Source organism: Artibeus jamaicensis, unplaced genomic scaffold, assembly GCF_021234435.1.
Source record: "Artibeus jamaicensis isolate MK-2021 breed Jamaican fruit bat unplaced genomic scaffold, CSHL_Jam_final contig_387, whole genome shotgun sequence".
Taxonomy (NCBI): Eukaryota; Metazoa; Chordata; class Mammalia; order Chiroptera; family Phyllostomidae; genus Artibeus; species Artibeus jamaicensis.
The window spans coordinates 20,040,908-20,060,876 of NW_026521812.1; the positions used below are offsets into that span (position 1 = coordinate 20,040,908).

Here is a 19,969-nt window from a genome sequence, read left to right on the forward strand (position 1 = left end):
TGCTAACTTTGAAGTGTCTGAATGTAGCATTTCAAAGACCTTCAGAATACAGAAGCCTTTATGTTTGATGCTGAACTGTTTGAAGAAGCATAGCGGTTGGTATCAGCTGGCTGCATTACGTCCCTGGTTAACTAGGCAAGGTTAGCACACACTCCTGGCAGCCATCAGTTGGTTGCCTGCAGTTGCTTGCCTCCCTGTCCAGATGCACTTGGACAAGCTCAGGGGGACTGCAGACTGATGCCGCCACAGGGAGGTGGGAGAGGAAGAGGCACTGCCCAGTCTAACAGTAACTTTGGTAATAACTCATCCAGACATACCTTAATGCAGCCAAGCATTGGAATTGCTTATTGTTCTTCAAAGAAATGAAAGCAAAAGATGATACTTATTCATTTGGATTTTATTTAAGCAACTTCTACCCATTTCAGGCCAAAAAAGAATACATGGGCCTTGCAATCAAAAATGATAACCTGGTATATGTTTATAATTTGGGAACTAAGGATGTAGAGATTCCCCTGGACTCCAAGCCTGTCAGTTCATGGCCTGCTTACTTCAGCATTGTCAAGATTGAAAGGTAAAATGAATCCATAACATGGGGCTTGTGTGCACATTTTTAAGACACAAACACACACACACATACCACTTACAATCTTCCTGTGGGTGTTGTAAGTAGCATTTTCTTTCCCCTTCTTCCCTGTCTTTCTTCCATTATTCCTGTACTTCTTCCCAAATATCTTAGTGAAAAACAAAAATTAGAATATATAGTCATCATTTTTAGATACCAATCTGATCATTAGATCTTTTTATCTGGCTAATACAGCAATTAATTTAGAGATGGAATGTCTTTTTTGCCCTTCTGTTGATTGTTGACATTCTACAAATGCTTCTGAGTATGACAAAATCAAATCACCAATTCTGTGACAAGGTAACATTAACACTGTGACATTAAAAATATGTCTTTTCTGTAAATTATTAGGCTAATAAAGAGTGTAAACTATTTATCTCAACAGGGTAGGAAAACATGGCAAGGTATTTTTAACAGTCCCAAGTCTCAGCAGCACTGCAGAGGAGAAGTTTATTAAAAAGGGAGAGTTCGTAGGGGATGACTCTTTGTTGGATCTGGACCCCGAGGACACTGTGTTTTATGTTGGTGGTGTGCCTTCAAACTTCAAGGTAAGCTCTCCACCTATATTTTGGCTTATTGCAAATCTACAATAATTGTTTTCAAAACTCCATAAGACCTACAATGATTTGGGGATGGGATAGCAACCTTAATATTTTAAGAAAGAATTGAGCTCAGTAGGTAGTAGAATTCTGAACCAGGATCTACAAACCTGGTCTCTGCTACCATATTTTCATAGTGTTAAGTGCATTCAAGCTATAGCTAACACTTGAATATCAGTTCATTTCATTCTGATACATGCATATGTCATTAATATTACTCCCATCTATGGCAGGAGTGTCTGTACCTTGTAGATTTGTAACTTCAGGTTCACAGATGACAGTTTCAAAAGCTTCATTATCTCAACTAATACAAGCATAAAATAAAATACAAAGGAGGGGGTGGGACCTGGGGGAAAATGTTAGACCCGATGAAAGTTAAATAAAGGAAAGGCCCAAGAAGACGGGACATCAATCTAGGATTCAATTCCAGGACTGCTATTTACTAGTTATAGGCACATTACTGAGCCTGAGAATTACTTTCTCTTTAAATGAGGACAGGAATAACTACTTCACAGAGCTAGTATAAGGATTGATTTTGGTCATGAATTCATTGCCCAACAGGTGACTGGCACATAGTATATGCTCAATAAATCTCACCCTCTCTGCTAAGATATGTACAACTGAAAAATCATGACTTACCTAAATGTTTTGGCATAGAGTAGACACAAACTCAGGGCTAGAAAGATACCTATACCAATGTGTAGATCTAGACCTGCTGTTTGTTTAATTGCCTGTTTTGTGTCCTCCTGGTGAAATGTGATCATGGGACGGTTGACAATGCTTTGCCTGTTGCACAGCTTCCTGCCAGCTTAAACCTGCCCGGCTTCACTGGCTGCCTGGAGCTGGCCACTTTGAATAATGATGTGATGAGCTTGTACAACTTTAAGCACATCTATGATATGGATCCCTCCAAATCAGTGCCCTGCGCCAGGTAAGAAAGTGTTGAGTACTAAAGACTTTGAGAGCCATGCCAGAGCAGCAGGTGAGACAAGTGTGAGCCCATGTCTGAGTTCTCAATCTTTTCTTTGGGGAAACTGGTTTTGAAGCTGCATAATAATCATGCCTGTAAAATACTTTTCAGATTTTCTCTTCCATAGAAGAGCATGAAGAGTTATAAAAAGTGTTAAGCTACTTGTTTTGCAGCATTAACTGAGAATTCCAGAGACTGGGTTTTCACTAGAGACTTCTGTTCTCTTAGCACAAAGGGAAAAGAAGAAATCCATTAAAAATGATTCATTAACCTTAGCTGTAAATGCATCTTTATGTCACCATTCAGACCTCATGACTTCATTGAAATGCTGGAAAGTCCAAGGAAAATGTCATGGGATGGATTAAAAGGGCCTCATTGAAAAGCACAACATTGCAATACTTATATGATCCTTGTGTTTTTATTTCAGAGATAAGCTGGCCTTCACTCAGAGTCGGGCTGCCAGCTACTTCTTTGATGGCTCCAGTTATGCCGTGGTGAGGGATATCACCAGGAGAGGGAAGTATGGTCAGGTGACTCGTTTTGACATAGAAGTTCGAACACCAGCTGACAATGGACTTGTGCTTCTGATGGTCAATGGAGTGAGTACAGATAAAAAGTCCTACATTTTCTCCTTTACTTCATTTACTTTCTGCTATGCATATATTTCTAGGAACCTTCCAAGATTGTGTCAGGTCATCCAGCTGAAGTTTTAGTTTAGAAATTAAAATTGGGTTATTCTGACTAAATTGGATGTCAGCAATGAGTAAATGCAGCCCTGAATTTCCCTGCACTGCATTTTATTAAATACTAAATGTATATTAAATATCTCCTCTTTAATACACTGAAGAAATTTTTAAAAACAAGTGCCAAGATAAAGAAAAACAGTGTGTCTACAGAAATTTAACATTGGCTTTTTAAATTATCTTCCCCAATCAGTAAAACAAGTTTGCATGTTTACTATATATGAATGTATATATCTATATCTATACATTTCTTTATTAATAACGTACATATGCCATATATGAATAGAATATTCAAAATTGGGAATAAAAGACAATTATATAAATATAACATTGAGTAAAAATAAATGTTATTTTAAAATAAAGATGAAATTAAATAACTTATTTTATTTGTTAATGATACAAAATTATTGTTTTTTTTTTTCTTTTTTTTTTTTCTTTTTTTTTTTTTTATTGATTATGCCATTACATTTGCTCTATTCTCCCCTCCCCTCCCCTCCACCCTGCATACCCCTCCCCCACCATTTCCCCCTTTAGTTCATGAACATGTGTCTCAAATTCTTTAGATTCTGTATTTCCCCTACTATTCTTACCCCCCCCTATCTATTTTCTATCTACTGTCTGTACTACTTATTTTCTGTACCTTCTCCCCCTTCCCCTCCTCCCACTCCCCTATTGCTAACCCTCCATGTGATCTTCATTTCTATGGTTCTGCTCCTGATCTAGCTATCCTCTTAGTTTGCTTTTGTTTTAGGTGTGGTTCTTATTAACTGTGAGTTTGCTGTCCTTTCACTGTTCATCTTTTTTATCTTCTTTTTCTTAGGTAAGTCCCTTTAACATTTCATATAGTAAGGGCTTGGTGATGATGAACTCCTTGAATTTGGTCTTATCTGAGAAGCACTTTGTCTGTCCTTCCATTCTAAATGAAAGTTTTGCTGGGTAGAGCAATCTTGGTTGTAGGTCTTTGGATTTCATGACTTGGAATACCTCTGTCCAGCCCCTTCTTGCCTGTAAGGTCTCTTTTGAGAAATCAGCTGACAGTCTGATGGGAACTCCTTTGTAGGTGACTGTCCCCTTAGCTCTTGCTGCTTCTAGGATTCTCTCCTTCATTTTAATCTTGGCTAATGTAATTATGATGTGCCTTGGTGTGTTCCTTCTTGGGTCCAACTTCTTTGGGACTCTCTGAGCTTCCTGGATTTCTCGGAAGTCTATTTCCTTTGCCATCTTGGGGAAATTCTCCTTTATTATTTGTTCAAATAATTTTTCAACTGGTGGTTGTGCCTTTCCCCCTTCTGGTACCCCTATAATTCGGATGTTGGAACGTTTAAAGATGTCCTGGAGGTTCCTAATCTTCTCCTCATTTTTCTGAATTCTTATTTCTTCATTCCTTTCTGTTTTATCATTTTTTTCTTCCGTCTGGTTCTCTCCCTTGATTTGAGTCCCAATTTTCTTTCCATTATTATTGGAATCTTTTGTATCCCCATTCATTTCAATTAATTTAGCTTCCATATGTTTCTCTAATTTGTGGCTAAAGTCAACCAGTTCTGTAAGGATCTTTATAACCAGTGATTTGAACTGTGCATCTGAAAGACTGGCTATTTCTTCATCACTTAGGTCTATCGGTTCTGGGGCTCTGAGTTGTTCTAGAGCCATTTTTGGTCTGTTCGCGCTGTTAAGTGAGCGGAGCGAAGCCTTAGTTGTTTACCAGGACGGGCGACCCAGGTCGCTGGTTTGTGACGCTGTGTGTGGGGGCGGGGTCAGAGAGGGAGCGATGGCGTTCCTCTCCGCTAGCCCAGAGCATCCAGTCACTCACACAAACGCCTCGGGCTTGCTTATCCGATCCTAATTTTGCGAGCCTGCTGCGCCGCGCTCGGGCTTCCCTTCTCACTGGTTTCTCCGCACGTAACTGCGCGCCACCGACCGACCCACCGCGCCTCTTCCCTATGCGCTCCGCAGCCAGCTCACTGGCGATCAGCCCTCGGTTGCCGCCTGCGCGCGCCGCGCACCGCCGCCCCGGGAATTTTTTCTTGCTAACCTGCTCCGCTTCTGGTCTCGCTCCTTGTACCGTTCCAGCCGAGTATCTAGTTGTCCTTTGGACTCCGTATTGTTGATTTTCCGTATAGCTTGGTTGTGACTGCTGTTAAAAATAGTTGTTCTTAGATTTGGTTGTGCACAGAGGCGAGGTGGACCCTCCACCTACTTCTCCATCTTGGCGGAAGTCTCCAAAATTATTGTTAATAGCAGTATTCAAACAATGTAATTAAATATGTTGAAGTATTTTTGAAAGTCTCATTAAACAATTTGTGAGAGAATGATTCAAAGTCTTGTGCAAAGTCCAGTTTACTTCATTATTAAGTTTTATTGGCTGTCATAACTGGACAGGATACCTCATAAAGGTAAAGCTGTAAGAAGTTGACCACTGGCTCTGCTTTCTAAATCATGATACCATTTTTCAGTCTCATTCATCAACTGGCAAAGTAAAATTTGGTGCATTTTCAGCTTTTCTGATGTCAGTCTTGCCAGCTAATTATATATTTTGTCATTTTATACACTTTAACAAAAGAGTTCAAGACCACTGGATTTTTAAACAGGTTAGAAGTTTCTTTCCAGAAGTATTTTTAATAGTGCAGATATGAGCATTTTTATAAGAAGGACACTCATTGTGTTCATCAACAAGTTCACTTCACAGTAGAAAATTTTTCAAACATTTTTTAAAGGCCATCTCTCCAGTGTATAACTTCCTTCACAAAAATTTACTCTCATCAATTGTTATAATACACCTACTCTGAAATGATAGATCACGTATTGTTTTAAATAGTAAATAGGTTTCATATTACTGAAAGACATTTGTTATCACAAATGAAGGTGAATAAATTTAGAATAATCCATTTTATAAAGAAAATGTGTAACTCTTTAAACATCAGCATTTTTAATAGTTTTCAGGATGTAATTTGCAAACATCTATGTATCTCAAACTATTGTCACTTACTGTGTCTCTATAGAAAGTCATCACAAATACTCCATTATTTAAGTCATCTCACCTGTAAATGCATGTAACCAAGCACACTGCAATAAACTGCAGGAGGCTAAAGGGAAAGAAGTAGGTGAGGGGCTACTGCCAGCCTTCAAGTGTGGAACTGCACTCTTAAAGCCTCATATAATGTGTGAATCCCATGAATCTATTCATAAGACTAAGTGAAGGCCCGGGGTCAGTCCATGTATTATATATGAAAAGTTAGTCTATATTTATATTTTAGAGTTTTTAAATGAGTTGAAACAGAAGTTAAAATATTTCTTTCTGTTCCCCAATGGATTGTTTTCCACATTTTCAAGAGAATGCAAACTTCACTCAGAATATCAATTTCTGTAAAGTAGGGACTTTGCATAATACCTTATCATTCAAATCCATTGAATTCTTGTATCTATGAACTGTCTTCTGAAACAAGCAAGACTGACTAGTGAGTATTATGGTGTAAGTGTGATATTCAAGTGACTATTACAGAATTACTCTGGTTCTTGAACATAATGTGGTCCAAGTGAACAATTTCATATCTATTTACAAAAATTCAGTGCTTCAGGATAACACAGGAATGGCCTTTTTTATATATCCATATTTGCTGATAATTTTTTAAGGTTCTTTTTGGTGCCCCTTGGAATTAGTTTTAAATATCACCAATGTTCCTCTTAAAATTAAATGCAATCACATATATTGGTTTGTTATAACTTTCAAAAGTTGCCTGGAGAAAAGGCAGTTGAATGTGTATGGCCTGTAATACTCTGTTTTCAAAATTTTTAAAAGAAAAGGAAACCTTACTTAGGTGGTGACCACACTAGGATATTCCATGTAGTCGTATACCTAAAACCTATGTAATTTTTTAACGAATGTCATTCCAATAAATTTAATAAAATTTAAAGAATAAAAAATAAAATAAAAAATTTTAAAGGTCAATAAGGTAAATGTATAATTTCATTAATTTATAGGGTAAATAAAAATAACAGAAGATAGTTGTTTAAAATTGTATGTAAATATTCACATGTTGGTATATTAATATGAAACATAAGCACTGATGTAGTTACAATTTTAAGAACTTCATGAGCTATCCTTAGGCGGCCAACAATTTCAGTAACACAGAATACAGTATGATTTCTCAAATTGAGCTAAATCTGCACTTGTATAATAGCAGATGCTCACATTATAACTTCCTTTTCTCCACAGAGTAGGTTTTTCAGCCTGGAAATGCGCAATGGTTACTTGCATGTGTTCTATGACTTTGGATTCAGCAATGGCCCTGTGCATCTTGAAGACACTTTGAAGAAAGCTCAAATTAATGATGCAAAATATCATGAGGTACAAATGATTGCAATTTGGGTAGTTACTCTTTGATTTGGTTTTGTTTGAACGTGAATCTATTGATCTAATCAGATGTTCAACTGAGAGAGGTGGGAAAGTAATTACACTGAACACCTTTGTATCTAAAGACTGACTGAAGGACTTTCATCTACTTAACTCACTTAAGAGATGATATTTCATCTACTTAAGAGATGATATTTGCTTTAAAAAAATGGATGTTTTTGTCATAATTGACTTTTCTAAAAAAGAGTCACTGAAAGATTCATTTTAGTTGCTTCATTAACCAAAAGGCTCCTGTCATGCTCACTATCTTGATTGCAGTGACGCTCCTGTAGAATCCTCCTATACAGTTGTTGAAAATGCCAAAGAGTAGATATATGGCCATTTGTTTACTTATCCTCTGAGCCCCACTAAATACAAAAAGAGTACATATAAGTAATTAGAGAATCTCCTTTTAAACCGTTTATCCAGAACTTAGAAAATTCTAATAAAGTTTCCTTATAATGAGAACCCATAAAGAACACTCTTTAGTCTTGAAACAGATGTGTAGTATGTATAAATAGGATATACTTCATCTATTTTTATTAATAACTACTTTAAGTCTACAATTTAATAAAATGTTCAAAAGGCATAATATTTTTGAAGTTGAACTGAAATGCAGAGAGAAATGAGAGGGTACATTTCTCTTCTCAGTAAGTCAATAGCCTTCATGAGGACAGTTTACAATAAAAGATTGTTTTAACTATTTATCTGACTAGGATTTTCATGGATTTGTTAAGGCTTCTCAGAGTGTCACCAAAAAATAACAGCTGGTAACGTGCAACCTAGGTTCCAGGAGATACCTGTTTATAGTTCTTTCCTAAATCTTCTCAAAGGGGCCAAAGAAATCAGTTGGTCTCTTGACAAATTTCTCCTTCCCCGTGTGGAACTCCTTCTTCAGAAAATGTGAATTTCTGCATATCTGTGATTAAAAAAGGAAAACCTGTTCTCCATCTTGTAAACAAACAGGCATAAGAACATGGAAGTCCAGCTGTTTTAATCAGAATGATCAAAATATATAGTAGTCTTCAAAAAGTTGCATGTTAACCAATGGTCAAGGATTACTATACCTTATTTCTCCCAGATCTCAATCATTTACCACAATGATAAGAAAATGATTCTGGTGGTTGACAGACGGCATGTCAAGAGCATGGACAATGAAAAGATGAAAATACCTTTTACAGACATATACATTGGTGGGGCTCCCCCAGAAATCTTACAATCCAGGTAAGTTTTCTTTGTTAAGTGGTTGCTTGTTCCTAACAATGTACTGGCTGAGTATTCAACACCCAGGATAGGTCTAGCAAAAGGTTTAAGCTCCCCCCCTTGCTACTTCCACACATGTGCACAGGCACACACACACAGGTATGCGCTTTGGGCCCTCTGCAGCCAGTCCTCATGACCCCCTTAAATTAGTATCTGCTAGATGTGATCTACAGGTTTCTTTAATTGTGTCCCTTTATTTTCGTTTTAGTCTTATTTTAAATTTATTTTAATTCTCAAATAGCATCTGAAAGTAAAAATTTTAAGCTTATCCAAGGGGTGTGAATTAGGTATGGTGAAACATTATTCTAACATTCAAAAATTCACTGTCTCTTATTACATTTAATTCATAGCATCAGAGACCTGGAAGACTGAGAGATAACTTTACAATATTCCAGTCCAGTGGTTCTCAACCCTGGTTCTCTTAGAATTACCTAGAAAGTTTTCATAAATACCATTGTCCATGACCACTCTCCAAAAATTTGAGCACTCTGAGATAAAGCCACAATATAAATATAAAATTTAAAAAAAAAAAAAAACTTCCCCAACCAGGCAATTCTACTGAGTAACTAGGGTTGAGAAATGCCGATAGAGTTCACCCTCTCATCCAATACAGAATCCATATCTCCATTAGCCCTCACACGTCTCTTCAAATAAATGCAATGATATATCTATGATTAGCTGTGAATGCAAAAAAGTCAAGTTTAATGACTTTAATTTTTATAAAGTTTTTCCTTATATTGAATCACAGCTAGTAATCCCCCTTCCATGTCACAATGCTTCATGTGTTTAAAAGGCTCCCCAAGATTCCTCTTCAAACTAGATAGCCTCTGCAGTCCTTCAACTGTGCCACACTGGACCTTCACCCACCATGGTTGCTGTATGTGCACCCCGATCTGTCCCTCAGTATGACCCTCCCAGTATGATCTTGTCGGTGCACAGTTTAGGGACCTGTTACTCCTTAGTTTGGCTAGTGTTCATCTAAAATACATTGAAGACATTGTAACTGAAATAAAACTAACTTCATTCAATATCCAACCACATGTTCTTGGGTACTCCTATATACTAGGCATGATAATAGATATTAGGACTACAGTACTGAGAAAAATGCCATCCCTTATCTTATAGATAAAATATTTCTTACTTTCCTAATAACCCCAAGGCCCAACATTCACACTAGCATTAGTTGATTGGAGTGTGTGGCAAATTAAACCAAGAAGATAAGTATACAACCCAAGTGAATTAGTGGGAGACTGTACTGAAATCCTCACTTACCAGTTACGACATAAGAAATTAACGCTTCTTAGTTTACTTTGATAACTTATACCATGTGAAATTGCCAAGAACTGACCATTTTTACCCTTTAAATAAGTTAGTTATAAATGATTAGAAATAAAATTACATTGCATGGCCTTCATACATAGGGTAACATCGGCATCACAGCTAAAGAAGTACATATATAAAGGAGTACATGTATCAGTGAAGATTAATTTTTTTCCAGGACTCTAAGAGCACACCTCCTTCTAGATATAAACTTCAGAGGATGCATGAAGGGTTTCCAGTTCCAAAAGAAAGATTTTAACTTATTAGAGCAGCCAGAAACCCTGGGCGTTGGCTACGGATGCCCAGAAGACTCTCTTGTAAGTACCAATCAGAATCTTTTTAATAATAATAAATAATAGGCATAAAAGTTATCACTCTCAGAAGCTGTAAAGCTCTTTTCAGCTCCTTTATAATCCTAGCTACACCGTGGGTTCCTTTCTGCCACCAGCAGAAAAAATCATTCAGCCAGGAAGACCTGTAGGGTTTCTCTGTGACTGGTCCGGTTTGCCTCTGTTTCCCAGGGGCAGGGCTTCCAAAGCTCAGAGAGGCTGTGTGAGCCTCGTTACTCACTCAGGGTACAGGAAATAAAGAAGCTGAAACCCCATCTGTTAGAGAAACACAGAAAGAAGGTTCACGTGCTCCAATTTCATTATAAACCAGAAATTTAGCAAAAGACTATTAATACAGAAACTAGCAGACAAGACCTTTGGCATGTCAGAAACATGCATTTTAAGCATTTGGTAATTATCACAAACACTAAATTCACTCTTTTGACACACAGATATCTCGAAGAGCATATTTCAATGGACAGAGTTTTATTGCTTCAACTCAGAAAATATCGTTCTTTGATGGCTTTGAAGGAGGATTTAATTTCCAAACGTTACAGCCAAACGGGTTACTCTTCTATTATGCTTCAGGGGTGAGTATTCATTTTTCCCCCGAGGAAATGTCTTTGTATTGTTTGTTTTGTCTATTAAAAATGCTTTTAAGCACATGAATAGTGCTTAGTGATTTTTTTATTCAAATTCATTTTGACTCACATGTACATACACAGAATACTTCATCACATACACTTTATAAAATATTATATATATTGTACATCAGAGGTTCTTAACCTGGGATTCATAAACCCTAACCCACTCCTCAGGGGATCATGAAAAAATTCAGGAGGTCTGTCGATTTGGGTGGGGTAAAATCACATCTTTATTTGTTCTAACTAACATTTAGCATTTTATTCAATTGTGAATGTTGGCAGCAGATCACAAAAATATCAGCAGTACCTGTAACTTTTTCATTAATAGAAATAACAAGTACTTTTCACTTCATGTTTAAGTTATCACAGGTATCTCAAAATACTATTTTTGCTCATAGCTACTTCTAAATTACAATAGTTATTAGATCTGATACTAGATTTTATTATTTAATGCCTTCATAAAGAAGTACGTATATTACTATATCACAGATTTATTGTTTTGATATCTTGAAACTGTATTTCGATGTAATTTGTTTCCTTTGAGTTCTTACCCATTTTATTTTATGCACATGAAAACATTATTTCATGAAGGGTCCAAATGTATCACCAAACTGCCAGATGAGTCCATGGCAGAACAAATTTTAAGAGCCACTTTATGTTAAGAACAAACATACATGTGATTTACTTTATACATAACTAAAAAGAATGTACTTCTCTCTTCTTGCATTTGCTGAACACTTGAGCTCAACTTCAAGATACATTATTTCAAGAATAAAATGAGATCTGTAGAGGTTCAGTGATCTTGGTCATCACTGATAGATGCACTGATGGATGAGGTCATAATATGCATAATTTATGACAGCAGCTTTCACTTGTCATATTTTGTATCTATCACATATGTATTGAACTTCATTTAAATCTGTAGCATCTAGGAGAATCTACCCGAAGCACTTTTTAAGACCTCTGTCACCTAACCTGCCTCAGGTTACCGTGGTTAATTAAATAACACTTTTGGTCCCCCCAGAAAAGTAGTTACATTCTGGGCTAACTGTAGAGTTTGGTGCCCATATTGGGGAAGAGAAGCAAGATTATCATGTTGCCAATATTTGAAGACAAATGATAAGTGAATTCAGAAAAAGAGATGTTAAGCTGCTCTTTAAAGTATTTCTCTTCTGCCTCTACATATCAAAAATGGGAAACATTTTAAAAGCCAAACTAGCAAATTAACTTTTGCCTGGTCACCTAGCTACATCATCAAGGAGATTCAAATATTGCCTTGTCAACAGGGATTAAAAATGAGACATGGTAGAGTAGAAATGCCTGCGTTAGGAAAGTAACTGACATTAAGACAACTCTCAGTGTGACAAAATCACCAGAAATGTTCAGTTCTAAATATAGGTTTTTCCCATTTAAACATGTCTAATTGTATAGGTAACATCAACAAGCAATTAAGTATTTTGTTTTCATCACTATTCATAGAAAGTATTTTACAAGCAAACTTCCTTCACACTGGGTATTCCTTTAGGCAATAGCATTAAGTAAATGTTGAAAACACATTTACCTTTTGGATACATGAATCCCTTCTTGAAAACCTGTGCTTGCCTTTCAGTCAGACGTATTCTCCATTTCGTTGGATAATGGCACCGTGGTCATGAACGTGAAGGGGACCAAGGTGCAGTCGACAGATAAGCAGTACCATGACGGGCTGCCCCACTTCATCATTACCTCTGTCTCACCCACAAGGTACCACTCCTCCCCAAGTAGCCTTTCCATCAGATGGCTTTATATGTAGGGCAGGATTCTGTCAAAGGACCACTCTGAATAATAGGCTATCCTACTATTTTTCCAGTGTTAAAAAATATATTGGAAGGAGTTATTTAACTCCTGTTTAAAAAAATTTTTCTTAATTTTCAAGACATGCAAAATAAGTCACTATAAAATTACTTAACAGGAATATAAAGGTTTTTCCACCCAGCAGAACTACAGGCTATAATCTCCTTGAGAGAAGTGCTGGATGTAGTACTTACTCAGTGGAGGGCAGTGGTTGGCACATAGAGGGGCTCAGCAACAACTGGTTCCATTTAGTTTTAAATTCGGCAACTGAGAATGCTACATTTATGGCCGCATTTTAGAATCACTAATTGTATCATTAAAGTATATGCTGGATTTCATTTCCATAATAAGAAAACTTCCTGGGATAAGACATGAACCTCTGTTGCAGACTGTTCCTGCAAGTTCAATTCCATGAACCCCTCTCAATAAAGGAAAACATTAATAGGCCTTTTCTGGACTCCATTTCCAATCAGAATTAAAACCATTTCATGTGCTTTACAGTGAAAATGCTGTCCCACAAATGTGTTTCAATGATCACCGTGAAGTATGTTCTGGGGTTTTTTCCATCAAAAAGAAAGAAAAAAACAATGCTGATGACTAGTCATCTTAACTTCTTGCTTTTATGGGTTTAAATTCCAATCATGGTTTGGAAGTTCTTTACTGTCTGTGGAAATATTCATCGTTTTATCCTAGGCTTCATAAAGAGTCTAGAAAACTACTGTTTCTTTATTAACCAGATGTCCCATTTCAATTCCATGAGAAAACCTACAACCTTGAACTCGAGGTAGAATGTTAGCTGTGTGGGGCGTAAACGAGCCTTGTCCTTTGCAGATACGAACTGATAGTAGATCAAAGCAGACTTGGGAGTAAGAGCCCCACCAAGGGGAAAGCGGAGCACACGCAAGCAGGTGAAAAGAAGTTTTACTTCGGTGGCTCACCCATCAGTCCCCAGTATGCTAACTTCACCGGCTGCATAAGTAATGCCTACTTTACCAGGTATATTTTTATTTTTTATAAATCTGCATGATCGATAAAGAACATCAAGTCAGTAATGAAAGTATTTACATCATTGAAACAGAACTAGAATGTGTCGGAGGTGTTAGGGTAGTGTTAGAAGCTTGCATGTGCTTGAGCAGCTGACATTCTTGGGTTTGTAATTAGATTTGCTTGCCCTTTAATTTCTGTATAACTTGGTGGAGTAAACTTTTGTTACTTCACCTGCAAAATGCAGATAATAGTAGTACCTGCCTGGTACACTTGTTACAAGGTTTAAATGAGATAATGCACATAAAGCACCAAGCATACAGCAAGCTATAAACATTAGATGTGATTGTTTCTGTGCTTCTTATTAACAATACAGAACAGAGCAACATTCTCAAACCCTTGTTAGAGGTTTAAGAAAGTGTTCTTATTTTAATGCACGGCTTTAAACAAAGGCATTAATCCAGGTCATTAGCAAAGACAACGAGGACTCCCTGAGCACAAGAAAAAGCAAGGGAGGAATTTCACCCAGATTAAGTAATACAGAGGTGGCCCCAATCATCCAGAGTGTGGCGAGGAAAATCATGTTCATCTGTCAGGGTGTGCTGGTACCAGGCACAAAGTTATTAGAAAATTGGTTAAATGATCATATCGAGGATTCTGATTAAGATAGTGGTTGATGGATACAGACCCATCACACGCCCACACACACATAATTTAATTGCCAAAGTTTTCTGACTTCCCTAGTTTTTATCTTGTAATTCTGAACAGTATTTTCAGGGCTTTTTTACCCCATTCTTACAAACATAGGTTGGACAGAGATGTGGAGGTAGAAGACTTCCAGCGGTATCCTGAAAAGATCCACACTTCTCTTTACGAGTGTCCCATCGAATCTTCACCGTTGTTGCTCCTTCACAAAAAAGGAAAAAATTCCTCAAAATCTAAAACAAGTCAGAATAAAAAGGTAAAAGATAATGCTGTGCCAAGTTCCCAATTGTCCTTATATATTCCATGCATACAACTTTACATGCTGATGCTTTGTAGGATTTACCCTAGTTCGCAAAGATAAGATTCTTGTAGTAGCAGATATTCCAGTTCCCAGCTTTGTTGCATCTATTCTTGTTCATTAAAAAACCTTTTGAGCCCTGGCTGGTATAGCTCAGTGGATTGACCACGGGCCTGTGAAGCAAAGTGTCACTGGTTCCATTCCCAGTCAGGGCACATGCCTGGGTTGCAGGCCAGGTCCTCAGTAGGGGACGCATGAGAGGCAACCACACACTGATGTTTCTCTCCCACTCTTTCTCCTACCCTTCCCCTCTCTATAAATAAATAAATAAAATATTTTTAAAAAATGTTTGAATCAGCTTTTACCCATGCTTCCAGCTACTTTTTGATGGCATGGTAAATTGTTCCATACTTAACGATTTTTATATATCATGTTATTAGTACCATTATTCTCTAGTATCATTTGCTTTTGGGCAACAGTCTCAGACTTTTGTCATAATCATGGAAATTATTAAAGTTTCTGATCTTACCCTTGTTTCCCCCTCTTTCCCCTCCACTTCAACCACTCACATGTACAGCTGATCTGCGTCATCAACTAAAGCCAAAATCTTCGCTTCCATTATCAAAACGTTGAGTTTTTAAAATATATTTTATTGATTATGTCATTGCAGTTGTCCCAATTTTTCACCCTTTGCCCTCCTCCACCCAGAACTCACCATTCCCTTCAGCAGTCCTTCCCCTTATTCATGTCAGTGGGTCATCAGTATAAGTTCTTTGGCTACTCCATTTCCTATGCTGTTCTTAACATCCCTCTGCCTGTTCTGTACCTACCAGTTTGTACTTCTTAATCCCTGCACCTCTTCCCCTATTCTCTGCCTTCCCTCTGTTTACTGATAATGCTCCAAATGACCTCTATATCTATTATTCTGTTTCTTTTCTGCTTGTTTGCCGACTTTGTTTTTAGATTCCATTGTTAATTGTTGTGAATTTATTGCTATTTTAATGTTCATAGTTTTGATTTTTTTCCTTTTCTTAAATAAGTTCCTTTAACATTTTGTATAATAATGGCTTGGTGATAATGAACTCCTTTAGCTTTACCTTGTCTGGGAAGTGCTTTATCTGCCTTTCCATGATAGCTTTGCTGGATAGAGTCATATGGGTTGTAGGTTCTTGCTTTTCATCACTTTGAATACTTCTTTTCAGTCCCTTCTTGCCTGCAAAGTTTCCTTTGAGAATTCAGCTTCAGGCCTTATGGGAGCTCCTTTGTAGGTAACTTTCTTTTCTCTTGCTGCTTTTATGATTCTCTCTTTATCTTTAACCTTTGACATTTTAATTATGATGTGTCTTGGTGTGGTCCTCTTTGTGTCCATCTTTCACTTAGCAGGGGTGTCCAACCTGTGGCCCACGGGCTGCAAGCAGCCCAGGATGGCTATGAATGTGGCCCAACACAAAATTGTAAATTTACTTAAAACATTATGAGATTTTTTGTTTTTGTTAGTGTTTGTATATTTAATGTGTCACCCAAGACAACTCTTCTTCTTCTAGCGTGACCCAGAGACACCAAAAGGTTGAACACCCCTGAAGTCTACAGAAAAAGAAAATTGCTTTACAGAGAAAGAGAAAAAGGCAGAAAGCTGTCTCTCAGATAAAGAATAACAGACATTCTGAGAAAAACAAAGCCCAGATACCAGAACACCCAGAAAAGCAATGCCTTGTGTCTTCCTAGCTTTCCAGTCCCTGATTCTTGCCCCTGGGAGGACCCTAACCTTCTCTTAGGTTGTGTTCTCATATACTCCTACATCCTTATAACATGCTGCCCTTTTTCTTAGGTAACTGAAATTGTTTTGCTGTTACCCTAAACAAAGTCATCTTGCTAAATTGAAATTAGTACCGCTAGTTGGACTGTAACTAATAGACCCTCAGAGAAATAAGTTACATGGGGAAGGTCGGAGTCTAATGGGGTTCAGTGAGAATCCCCTACACATACACAGACATTTTAGGATAATAAACTGTCTCTGTACTATATGGTAGTGAAGTGATTAAATTATAACCTCTCTTTTTTAACATTAATATTCAGGGCATATATCCAGAGGATTTGTGGTATTTGGTTGCCATATATAAAGATATCGGTGTTTATTAATTTTTGTAGAAGACAAGAGAAAGAACTTAGTCCACGTATTCCCACATCGAAGCACAGAAAGGCAGGGCAGATAAACAGACTGTCATGGCCCAATAACCGTGGGCTTTGCCGAGACCCTATAGTCTAAATCCACTGTTGCTCTCTTTCCGTAGTTAAGTGGATGCACTGACTGAGGAAGAGTGAGATCCTCTCCGTCGGAATGGAGAGAATGAGGGATAGCCAGAATTGGCGAAAGCCCTCATCCCCCACCACCCTTTCACCCCCACCTGCCGGGCCCCATGCAAAGCATTTCCTGTGCCCTTCAATGAGACAAAGATGATCATATCTCCCATTCTAAGGCATGTTGCTTCTCTAAGATTGGAATACATGGAGCATGGAGTTTGGGGAAATTTCCCAAGTTATGTTAGAGGAAAAGTCTCCCTAAGGCCCCACTCCATCCTCTTGTGCCCACTCATGGCTTGAAGCTAAGGCCATTGTTCATAGGTGAAGGCCTCGGCCAGAAAACATGTGCAACTCTGTGTATTTCCTCCATCCAAGAGAGAAACCTCATTCTGCAGCAGGAACAGGTTCCGAATCCTGACTGCTATATAAGGAAGGGAAGAGGCAATGGTGGAACTGGGTGGGCTTTTTCTTAGGATGGGTCTCTGAGCCGCCACCTCGCTTTCTCTAACCTAACCACCACCGTGAGGGTCTCCCCTGCTGGAACCAGACTCAGAACTCTTGCTGGAGCAGAGCACTGGCACAGCTGGTCTGCCCTCTGCCCACCACACTTGGATTTTGACAGTGATTCTGGCTTTTGCCTGAAACCCTGATTTTGGGGTGAGGTCCTGTCTTTTGCCCATATAAAAGTAAGAATTTTATTGTCAGTCTGTTGCAAAAGGTCTTATGTCTTCTGGAAATTTTTATAATGCTTTGTGCTTCTAGTACAAAGCCTCCTAGATGTCTAGAACTAGGATGGATTTATTTTTATGTGAATAGTTCTTGTGACATTTCAATAGGGATTAAGGAGGGGTGGAAACTAAAGGTGTATGTTCATTCAATAATCTGGAACCTGGATTTTTTTTCCCCATCTAATCCTATATCTTACTCATCCTGGCTCTTGCTGAGTTCTCTGGTTCTCCCTACTACCAAACGTTTTCTCTCCTATCTGCCATTTCCTGTGTTACAAGCTTCCTTCTTAAATGGATCAAATCTGGCAACTCTCTGCTTTTAAAACCTTTGTGACTCCCCATCACTTAAAAAACAAAACCCCATCATCTAGCAAGCAATCTAAGCACCAACTTGTCTTCCAATTTATTACCTATACGCCTATCCTTTAAAATAGATGTTCAGTTTCTTAAAATATAAGAACAATTTCTCACTTTTCTGTTCCCTACACACACTGCCCAAGAAGCTTACAGAAACATTGGTTTCTTTCTCCTTCACTTCTACCTAATAGGTAATCAATCAATAAACATTTGCTTGAATAAATGAAAACTGCCTGAATGACCAGATTTCTTTGCATTTACCCTTGCTTCAGAAAGTAAGACTAAATAATCATTAGATAGTAGCCTATAGTTTCACAACTTTATATTTTAAAACCAACAGTGCAATTTTAAGAGCACAAGATACCTTTTTAAAGTTGTTCTATATCCTTCACATAAAAGTATGCTACACATCTTATCACCAAAAATATTCTTAAATATTTAAAGACATTCCTAAGTATTTTAACTTTTTACACAGCACGTATAAATAATAATGTGTGTGTTAAAGTAATCTTGTTGCCTATAATATGTGGATTTTATTGATTGATGCTTTAGAGTTGTTTTATTGCCAACTTTGTTGTTCCTCACCATTGGTTAAGATGTGCATTTAATTTAAATGATAGAGCATTATCCCTGCAGCTTCAGTTTAACTCTGCTTTACTATCACAGACTAGAACTTTGGGTTTGTTAACAAATTATGTCGCTGCTGGTTGCTGTTATTGCTGCAGCCACTGCTATCATCTGCTTATGGTGATGAGCATAAATACCACTTCATTCATGGGAAATGCACAAATAGTACCTGTGTTCATTGTTTTATTGTTGTTGTTGTTGTTAAGGAAATAACAAATGAATTTTTGCTACTAGTATGTCACTTTCATCCCTTAATATTATTTGTTTCCTATTCTTGTAGGGAGAGAAAAATAAAGATGCACCTTCATGGGATCCTGTTGGCCTGAAATTCCTGGAGAGGGCTGCTCCCAGAGACTCCCATTGCCACCTTTCCAACAGCCCTAGAGCGATAGAGCACGCCTATCAGTACGGAGGAACAGCCAACAGCCGCCAAGAGTTTGAACACTTAAGAGGAGATTTTGGTGAAAAGTAAAGTATCACTCTATTTTCCCAGAAACTTAATACCACGACTGGGCTTCATCTTAACTTGCCATGTATCATCTTTTTCCTATATTTCCTCTCTGGGCCACCTTAATCATATTCTTTTACCATCAAAATAAATAATAAATAGTACACAATTTATGCTTTCTGATAAATTATATTCTCTGTGACTTTCCTCCCAAAAGGTATATAAAGCAGCATTTCTCCTAGTTTTCTTGTGTCTTACCAAGAAGAAAAGACAATCAAAGAAAGGAAGAAAGGGCAAATTTCAAGGCCTCATCTAACCCTGACATTACCTGCTGTCCCCCATATAAACTGCTTTCAGGTTATAAACAGGAATGCTTCTGAACTGCTGGAAGGTTAATAAGGAAAGACTCTGAAAATACAAATATGCTTCCATCTCTGTTGGCCCTCAGGCTGTCTCTGAAGCCTCTCGTCCCTTCCTGGTATTTCACAAATCTCTAGGTTATTTAGTATTATTGAAATTTCTTTTAAAGCATTAGCACCCAAATATTCTTATATAGGTCTTCTATAGCTCTTTCAAATACTTATGCAGGCAGTGCATTCAATAAAAAACTCCTACCTAATGCCTTCTAATTTGCTATTTACCTACAGGCAAAAATCAGTATTTTGTATTCTTCAAGGAGAATTTAGAAGTTAACCTAATAAATGTATCTTATCTATGGCCTGGAAAGTTTTCATTTCTACACACTTCGGTGGCTGTGTTTAACATGTGATACCCATCAGTTAGTTTTTACTGGGGAAAAATGAACTGT

General features: G+C 37.6%; 1 protein-coding gene across 2 annotated transcripts in view; it reads left to right on the forward strand.

Annotated features, from left to right (window-relative positions):
• LAMA4 (laminin subunit alpha 4) overlaps positions 1 to 19,969 on the forward strand; it is a 134,501-nt gene that overhangs the window by 103,635 nt on the left and 10,897 nt on the right. For both annotated transcript variants that reach the window (XM_053664903.1, XM_053664904.1), the window contains 12 exons: positions 426 to 571; positions 1,008 to 1,170; positions 2,019 to 2,152; positions 2,619 to 2,790; positions 7,148 to 7,279; positions 8,406 to 8,548; positions 10,086 to 10,224; positions 10,689 to 10,826; positions 12,490 to 12,623; positions 13,545 to 13,709; positions 14,505 to 14,658; positions 18,994 to 19,181. In XM_053664903.1, the coding sequence (XP_053520878.1) occupies positions 426 to 571; positions 1,008 to 1,170; positions 2,019 to 2,152; positions 2,619 to 2,790; positions 7,148 to 7,279; positions 8,406 to 8,548; positions 10,086 to 10,224; positions 10,689 to 10,826; positions 12,490 to 12,623; positions 13,545 to 13,709; positions 14,505 to 14,658; positions 18,994 to 19,181 (1,808 nt within the window). The remainder of the gene's footprint in view (positions 1 to 425; positions 572 to 1,007; positions 1,171 to 2,018; positions 2,153 to 2,618; positions 2,791 to 7,147; positions 7,280 to 8,405; positions 8,549 to 10,085; positions 10,225 to 10,688; positions 10,827 to 12,489; positions 12,624 to 13,544; positions 13,710 to 14,504; positions 14,659 to 18,993; positions 19,182 to 19,969) is intronic.